The sequence below is a fragment of the Xenia sp. Carnegie-2017 genome, unplaced genomic scaffold (genome assembly GCF_021976095.1).
Source record: "Xenia sp. Carnegie-2017 unplaced genomic scaffold, XeniaSp_v1 HiC_scaffold_3, whole genome shotgun sequence".
Taxonomy (NCBI): Eukaryota; Metazoa; Cnidaria; class Anthozoa; order Malacalcyonacea; family Xeniidae; genus Xenia; species Xenia sp. Carnegie-2017.
In genome coordinates, this window is record NW_025813493.1 from 9428768 (window position 1) to 9437725 (window position 8958).

An 8958-nucleotide genomic window follows, 5' to 3' on the forward strand; every position below is an offset into this window, starting at 1 on the left:
ATCTCAGCATCTACTCAACTGATTCAGATGATGCCATCTTCACTATAACATATGATAAAGGTTTATTGTTGTAATATCATACAATGATGTTGTATATAAATATGACTAAATTAAAATTAAAATTATAACGACAATGAGAAAATGAGGTGAATTAATGAGGATTTTATTTAGAAACAATATATTGTCAAACAGTGGGCCATAAACGTTACGCTCAGGGTTAGTTGATAAGCTGCTTGTTTGATTTATAGTAGAATGCAGTGACTCCAGTGTCAATGATTTTGAAACAGGAGGATGAATAGTTAGCTTTATGTGAATGCGATTTAAGAAGGAGTTGGTATAACACCTAAACGAATAAACCTAATGAAACATCTACGAAGGCTTCCGTTTAAGCAACTTGCTCAAAAGAAACGAATATGACTTGCTGTTTTTAAATTATAAATGCATTCTTTGTTTTGCACGCTCGTTACTAGCAAAACAAGCTCCATAGGTATACAGAGCTTAAACTGGAAGGCGATTAAGAAGAAAACACTAAATCAAATAAAACACAAGTTAGTATGTGCTACATATAACTAATTTTGCCATAAAGTCTTTCATTGCAGTGATGTTTTTATAGATATGGATATATAAAATTTTATCTCTCCATTCAGACACATGCGAATGCGATGCCTAAACGTGAATCACTGATTTTTTTCCCTCCAGATTAGTCCCCAAAATACTTTATCGATCCAATGCCAAAGATTGCTATGTGATTATTTTTTTCCAATATTTTATTGTATTAAATAGTAAGTGCGTTTTGCTTCAAATTTGCATCTATATTCAGTTATTTACACCAATTTAACTGAATTGGTCTCCCATCATCAAAATCTTTACAATAAAAAGGGTTTAAATTTGCCTCGTCAATTCGATGCCGTTACTATAACCTTTTTGACGTCAAAGACACTATATGTTTCAATTTGATAAAACACGCAATAAAGTGACTATACGATCTGTTGCTTCATTGTGAATTTCATCCTGTATATGAAACTGTTTACAAAAAAATACACAGCCGGCATAAATCAATTCGCTGTACGCATATAAGTGAAATAAAATGGACACGCGGTTATAGAATTATTTGTTCTGCATCAAAAATACAACGATTTTAAGGAAGGGGTTCAATAAATCACAGAGAATATATTCTCAAAAGAACACTATGTGTGATATTAAATGATGTTCATGCAATTATTGCAATTATTTGTTTTTGTTTTGCACAACTACTTGATATTGCATGAGTAATTGTTCGAAGTCATATATATGACGCATTAGCATGAACTTGCTGAATTAAACTTCTCGTTCTTCAGTAATGGGGGAGCAAGGAGAAAGTGATATTTCGCTTCGTAAACGTATATGATGTTTTGAAAAAGGCGCGGATTCATACCGATGTTTTAAAAAGACAAAACATTTGATTAAGCATTCATAAATCATAAGGAATGTTTTAACACAGCGGCGGATCTAGGAGAGGTCAAAATAAATTATAGAAGCTCATTTTAAATTTAAGACTTTTTAAACAATGCTGTTGGTTAAAAATTTCTGAAGAATATTTAATAATAAAAAGCATTCTTTAATAGAAATATATTTTCAGTATTATATTTTGACGGACCCTGAATCTGCTACTCTTATAGCACATAAGGTTCAACCATCAGGTTATCAAACAAATCAAATTGACATCAACTTAAGATAAGTCACACAGCATACTCTATGTGCGTTATGACTTACGGGTTATCTTGAAGCTTCAAACTTTCAGAATTGATTAATTTTTTATCAGATATATTTATATTGTACTGTCACTGTAAAATTGTACAAATACTTGTGATTGATGATTCAGATTTATTCAAACTTTCATAAAACTAATAGGATTTGCGTGATGTATTGATTTTTATCTTATAAAAATATTACTAAAATTTTTTTAATTTATAAGGTTTTCTTTTGTCAAAAACAGACTAATAGTACACTTAATTGTTTTTGCGTTCTTTATTCGTCAAGAAATAAGAAGTAAAGATGTAATCAGGCTAATCAGCTAATGTGCTTTATCAATGCAAGCGAATTCCTTGTTTAACTTTGTGTAGTTTAAAGGTTTTCACGTATTTAATATATGATAAATTAAATGCGATATGTCAATATTTGCCTCTAAATTGAAATGAATTAAAGTATGCGATTTTTTTACCTAGAGTTAGCTATTCATAGCCTAACAAAGTTGACATTTTCTTTTTTAGACATGGTTTTACTGAAATCTTTCGCATTAACGGCACTCCTGTTGCATTTAACAATGTCAACATCAACTGCACTCTCCTATGACGTCAAAGGATGTTTTTCATCCCTTCAGGGAAGAATTACCATCAGAAACTTTGGACGCTACAATTCCAACTACAAATGTCAATTTTGGTGCAAATCTCAGGGATTCATAATTGCAGCAGCAAAAGGAAATCTGTGCTCTTGTGGAAATGTCTATCCTGAAGGGAAAAACGTCAATGATTCTTTCTGCAAAACTTCATGCCGATCATGGTCGACTTGTCACAGTCCTAGAAGTTGCTGTGGTGGTCGTAATGCGTATTCTGTTGGCGTTGTTGGAGACGTTGATGTGGCAAAACATGTTCTTCAAAGATTGGCTATGAAATGGCAGAATAACGATGCTTATAGAACAGATATGGAAGGTCTCGTTCAAAAGCCTACTCGTCAACATCATTACGATAACTGGGGAAGAAGTTTTGATTCAAAAGGATGGTCAACATGTGAACATGGAAGATACATGACTGGAATGTACAGAAATAAACTGACCAATTCTGATCCAATCTATCTAATAGAAGAAGTAGACTGTTATGATGCTCCTGGATATCTATATTCCTCTTCAAAAGATCGCGATTGTTATCATCATGATTGGGGTGTAAAATTTGACAGGAGGGGTTGGGTGTATTGTAATAATGGGTACTACATGGCTGGACTCTACAGATCATCTGGACATAAATTGTACAATATTGAAAAAGCTTTATGCTGTCGGCCTAAAACTCAAGTAAAACAGTGGGGACACTGCCAGCGAAAGGACGTAGGACGATCGTTTGACAATAGAGGATGGAATCGTTGTCCATCAAATTATTACATGACTGGTTTGTATAGAAGTACATGTAATAAATTGTACTGCTTGGAAGAGTTTTACTGCTGTAAAATGGGTAAATACGTTGGCCCAACGCTGGTGGTAAGATTGAAAGATAAAAAAGGGAACTTAAAAAAATGCTCTATGAATCCAATGGACAAATCACAGACAGCCAGCACTTTTAAATGCACAACTTTATTAAAAAATTTGAATTCCAAAATTTTGATTTTAAACGCAAAGAAGTTGATCCTCAATGATGATGAAAAACCATTCAAAAGTTTGAAACTTTATCCAATTGCGAATTTTCGTCCTGTTGTTTGCTCAGAATTTAAAACCAGATATGTTTGTACAAGAAAACTTTCAGCATTTGTTTCTGAATCATCTACCTTAACCACGACTATGGGAATTTCTTCAGCTATAACATTAGGCTCAAATTTGGAGGTGTCTGGAGAAGGATCTCTACTGCCAGAGATAAAAAATATATTTTCCACACAAATAAGTAAATCAGGTTCTTTAAGTACGGGAGATACAAAAACAACAACAAAAACAATAACTGATACAATTGACGTCATAGTCCACGTTCCACCAAAGAAGGAAATCTCAATTAATCTCATAAAATCTGTTCAGGATCTAACATACCATTGGAAAACAGAGTTTGAACTTGATGGATGGTATTCCATCGAGTGGAACAAGTCTGATCTTGAATCATTTCAAGCAGTGAATGCTGTATTATCAGGCCCCAAAGAAAGAATAAGTGCATTTGGTACTTGGAATTATCCACGCATTGGTTTCATTAAAGTGGTGATCAGTGATAGTAATGGGAAAAAGAAAAACGTTGTCTGTGTACACAAACTAGGCAAAGGAAAGAAGTGTCAGTTATGAGAAAGATGTTTATTTTTTATACTTTTTACTTCTTTTTACAAAATTAGAATAAACATTAGCCTTACATTAGTTTAGCAAATGAGACATTTGATAGAATGAAAGAACAAAGGGTTTGTAAATTTGCCTATGAAGTATATTTCAAATACCTGTTTCATGACATAGCCACGAAATATCAGCATTCACATATGAAATTATCTTAACGTTGATTGATTTTTATTTTTACAATACTCTTGGTCAATACTAAATATGTTTATCTCGCTTAATTAAGACATACACTTTTACGTCAACTGGAATAACAGAAAAAATTAAGTCATCCTCCTGGGGGATATGATCAAGGCGTACGTCTGGTGCACGAGCTGGGGGAGCAGGGGGGCGGTCCCTCAAAATATTGACGAATATAGCATTGATTAAACTATGGAGGTCGTTAGGCTCTCGATTTGGAAGTCTGAATTTCCAGATTTTGTGGGCACAGTTTCAAGGCTCTTCCAACAGTGAAAATGGAAAGTTCCACAATTAGAAACCACGCAGTCAGATGGACTGAAACTACAAGGTTACGATACTAAATTTTGAACTACAAAGACTATATAAACCCCTAAAAACAGAACATAGCTACTTATTCCATACACTGTGAGTGAGTTCATTTTGCATGCATCAGTTATCTCCATGCCATAACATTGCAAGAGGTTTGACTCAGTTGACTGCACTCAACTGCGTTGAGATGTTCGAAGATTCGCCGCTCTCCCTCCCTATTCCCACCCCCACCACACCAATATGATGATGAAAAGCCGTAGCCATGGAACTAGAATTCTTAATGTCACAAGTTGAAACGAAACATTACAGTGCTAGAGTTCGATCAATATACCTTTTTTGTATGACTATTGTTAAACAAGCGGTGTGTATACATCATACAAAAATGTGAAAGTCAAGTTTCTCCTTCCTCGATTGCATAAGTGCCGTGAGACGATATTCAATAACTAAAAGTATATTCTTTTAGAAATACATCAGTGATCTGAAATAATTTTCAAATCTGTAAGAATAATCTCTCCTTATTCATTGAAATGACGAAAGTTATATTAATGAAAACTGTTGCGTAATTATTTAGGCGATGTAATTATTTAAATCTGTCTATTTTTATCAGCCTTGTCGGTGTATTTTATTAGTACAGTCACAAAGACAAATGTTCATCAAGTTTAAAAAGCGTAAAATTTTTGCCAAAGCTTCGTTCGGAGCAATTCACTGAACTAAACCCTGGAAAATGATATTTGTTACAACGTCAGCAATTGCACTATATATGATTGCGGCCTGGGAGCCTTATTTATAATCAAATGAAAATTCTAATTTTTTTCTCCAATATTCTCCGTGATATGAAAGTTTTAGTTCAAGAGCAGTGACTCGACAGTAATTTTTTGAGTAGCTAATTAAACCAAAATAAACTCTCGCTATCGTCATTGAAACGATTGGCGCGACCGGCACGGTAGAGACTGTTTGGACTTTTAAGGTAGAACGTGGAGTGAATGTTTAGCTAACATACCTTATCGTTAAGAAACAGTGACTTACACAGAGCAATTTAAAATTTTTATCTTCTCAGTTTAGTAAAAAAGTCACTATCACAAAAATACGTACGATAACATTCCATTCAATTTGTCAACACACTGTAAATAACTCATCGGGGGTAAACTTTTAAAAATTCCCCCAGAATAAAATGAGCTTTACAGGTTAACTGTAACTGAAACAAACCTCAAATTGAACATTTAAATGCAAAATTTACTATTAACAAGATGCGTATAAGCAGCTGAGATCTCATGATTAAAATTGCTTTTCTTTGTAATTGAAATTCAACCACACATTAACATGTTACTATGGAATTGTAAACAAATAAGATTCAAGTTGTCTCTCAGTCAACGTTTTGTAGAAACATATCGTTGTCAGTAAAGAAATGTTTTCATTAAATATATTAAGAAGGCGCCATGAAGAAGTCGAAACGGTAACAAAAAGGAAATGTTGATACACACTCACACTGCAATTTCACGGTTAATAACAATTGCGTTTGGTGTTGATAATGGTCGCTAGGTAATAGTAAACAAAATCTCTATTTACAGCGCAACAGCTGAGATCCTCTTCGCAATCAACCAATCAGGTATCGATTTCACAAAGCACAAGCACGTTGCCTTGGATGTAATTAAAATCAATATGGACACGTATTATTCTAATCGTGATAATAATACTTCAAACAGTTCTTTGTCTTTCCATGTCGCTAATAAACATGTATATGCAATGTTCTAGCGATACAATAAGGCACATGTCAACGCGTCAAATCTACCAGCAAAACCAACTTCCTCTAAGTGTGTTGTTCATTCTACCTTACAGTGAAGACCTTTTTGGTTTGCCTTTGGTAGCACTTATAGGTTGACGTAAAAACAGAAGAATCGTTTTAAGTTTACAGTTCTCATTTAATAAAAGCATAATTGTGAAAATGATCGAGGTACTTGGTGCACAGAACGGCCGTCAGGAGGCCAAGAACTATTCATCGCTGACTTTGTCGACCAATTCTTCTCAAGAAGACATAATAACTGAATGGAGTGAATCTAGTTGGGACGATGAAAGTGATTATGAAAATGACGAGCTCAAGAAAAGTTTTCGTGATGGGCTGAAACGAACCGCATCTGAGGAGTTTTACAATGATTTGAAACGGATTAAGTTTGACAATAATGTGAGAGATATCACAAATACTTTATCAGTTCATCTCGACTTTACTATTAACGAAGGTAAAAGCAGAGTAGAAAGCCGAGCAAGAAGTAAAAGTAACAATATTCTGTTGCCTGAAAAATCAAGAAGTGGTGAAATCAAAACAACAGATGAAAAATAATGTGGCTCGTTAGAGATGTAGTGACGAGCGCTTAAAATTCACTTGAATTGCCACCAGCTTCCGGATGATACCACCAACGATATTCAGAGTTGGCAATGATGTTTATTCAATGGATACTGTGCGTTGCAACTTGCGTGCACCAAACTAAATAAAATGAATTGAAGTATTGAAGAACTTATATAAATAGTTGTATATATTTGTGTAAATATAAAGATATCATGTGTGTTCATTTGGAGTAGACACATAGCTAAACATGAATTGAAACCATTCTATATTTCTCTTGTTGAAATAGCTATATTTAAGATTTAAGATGCAGAGATAAATTTTTCACCGCGTTTGGCTGAATTATAATAAATTATAACTAACATAAAAAAGTGCATTAAACGATTTTTTGATGATTACGAATTAACTAGAAGTTGTGTTATAATCCAAAAGAAGAAAGCTAGGATTCACATTCGTAACCTAAAGTAAACCGTTCTCATATTTAGCTACAGGTATTCTCAAAAGAGGTGATAAATTTGGTTAAGTTAGGTTGAACACATTTGGGTGTAGTTCAGCATTACATATCGTAAGCAAAATTAACCCATCAATTTGTAAATGTAAACGCAAAAAGATTTTATGAACGGTTTTAACTACCATTTCCCCTTGTTTAACTTGTATCATCACCTTATACCTTTTTTGTAAAGTCAAAATTTATTTTTAATAAATTGCCATCATATTATTGCATATAAGAACGACGTGATGCTAAAAATGTATTGAAAACTGAAGTCATTTTTTGAATTTTTTCCATGAATAGCACCAGCCGCCAGATTGTTAGATACTTGGCTACGAACTAGTGATCTCGCTATTAGCCGACTAACCACAAAAAGAACAAAAAAACATGACTGAACTACGATCTCGCTATTAGCCAACTAACCACAAAAAGCACAAAAAAACATGGCTGAACTACGATCTTGCCATTAGCCAACTAACCACGAAAAGCACAAATAAACATAACTGAACTACGGCTTTTATCCACATGACTGCAATGACAGCCGAGCTCCTTTGACGAGTTGGGTTACAAGGAGGTTTCAGCGAGACGTTTTCACTAACTATTCAGTATGAAATTGAAGTTACCTCTATCGCAACACTTCCATTTTTTTAAATCTTTTTATACCAAATATAAATGCTTCTCGTGTAGTATGACAGTTCTGATCTAAGTGATTAACAAACACAAAGAATTGCAGTATAAATGCATCAGCTATAGATGGGCGCTATAACCGTTGTTCTTAGTTATTCACGGTACTTTTTTTATAGTTGCTGATAACAGTGTGACGGTGTTGGTTTAAACAACCTACTGATACTGTTTTCGGCGGTAATGTATAGGATATACCTGTGAATCATGGCTATCGATCATTATAAAATTAATTTTACGTTTAGAATTGGTCATGCAGAAACAACGATCGTTAAATAGCAAACTTTTCGAATTTTTGAATTTGCCTTAGTTATGGGTGTTAACTGTATTAACAGTACATCGATAAAAATCATCATTTATTTCCATAAAAGATTTAAACCATATGCCATTATAACGCGGTATTTTTTAATAATGTAATGTGGTTTTACCTTTAGTTTTAGGACTTAAAATGATAATTAGACAAACAACAACTGTTCAACCGTTACGGCGGATAAACTGACAGAAAAAATCTGTCTGGGCTTCGTGGAATCGGCCGAAGTTTAATACGCTATGGCCAACTTTGTATCTAGGCGCGGTAGGCCACTTGCAATCTGTCCAAAACAAACAATCAAAACTGTTCTTTTATTCAATAAGTTTTATGATATAGGAATGCTAATCAATATAATTAGCCGTATTCTTTGAAACAAAATGATTTTAGCTATTTTACCGTGTACAAAGGAAAAGGCATAACTGAATGAAAAGTGAAAAAAGAGAAGAAAGGAACTAGGAAATGATTAAAATAATTATCAAATATAATGGGAATATATAATATAGATAATTCATTGCTAGGGGAGCAGACAGACATTTGTATTTCCGTCTGTATCAACCCGGGTTAATGGTTCCCGGCACACATTCCGGGTGTTCCCGGGTTAT

The 8958-nt window shown here is 33.9% G+C and overlaps 1 protein-coding gene across 1 annotated transcript; it reads left to right on the plus strand.

Annotated features, from left to right (window-relative positions):
- Positions 1-454: 454 nt before the first annotated feature.
- On the plus strand, positions 455-4200 carry LOC124454766. Its single transcript, XM_047005523.1, has 2 exons — positions 455-548; positions 2250-4200. The coding sequence occupies exon 2, from the start codon at positions 2252-2254 to the stop codon at positions 4004-4006; it is 1755 nt and encodes a 584-aa protein (XP_046861479.1). The 5' UTR covers positions 455-548; positions 2250-2251; the 3' UTR covers positions 4007-4200.
- Positions 4201-8958: the final 4758 nt, after the last annotated feature.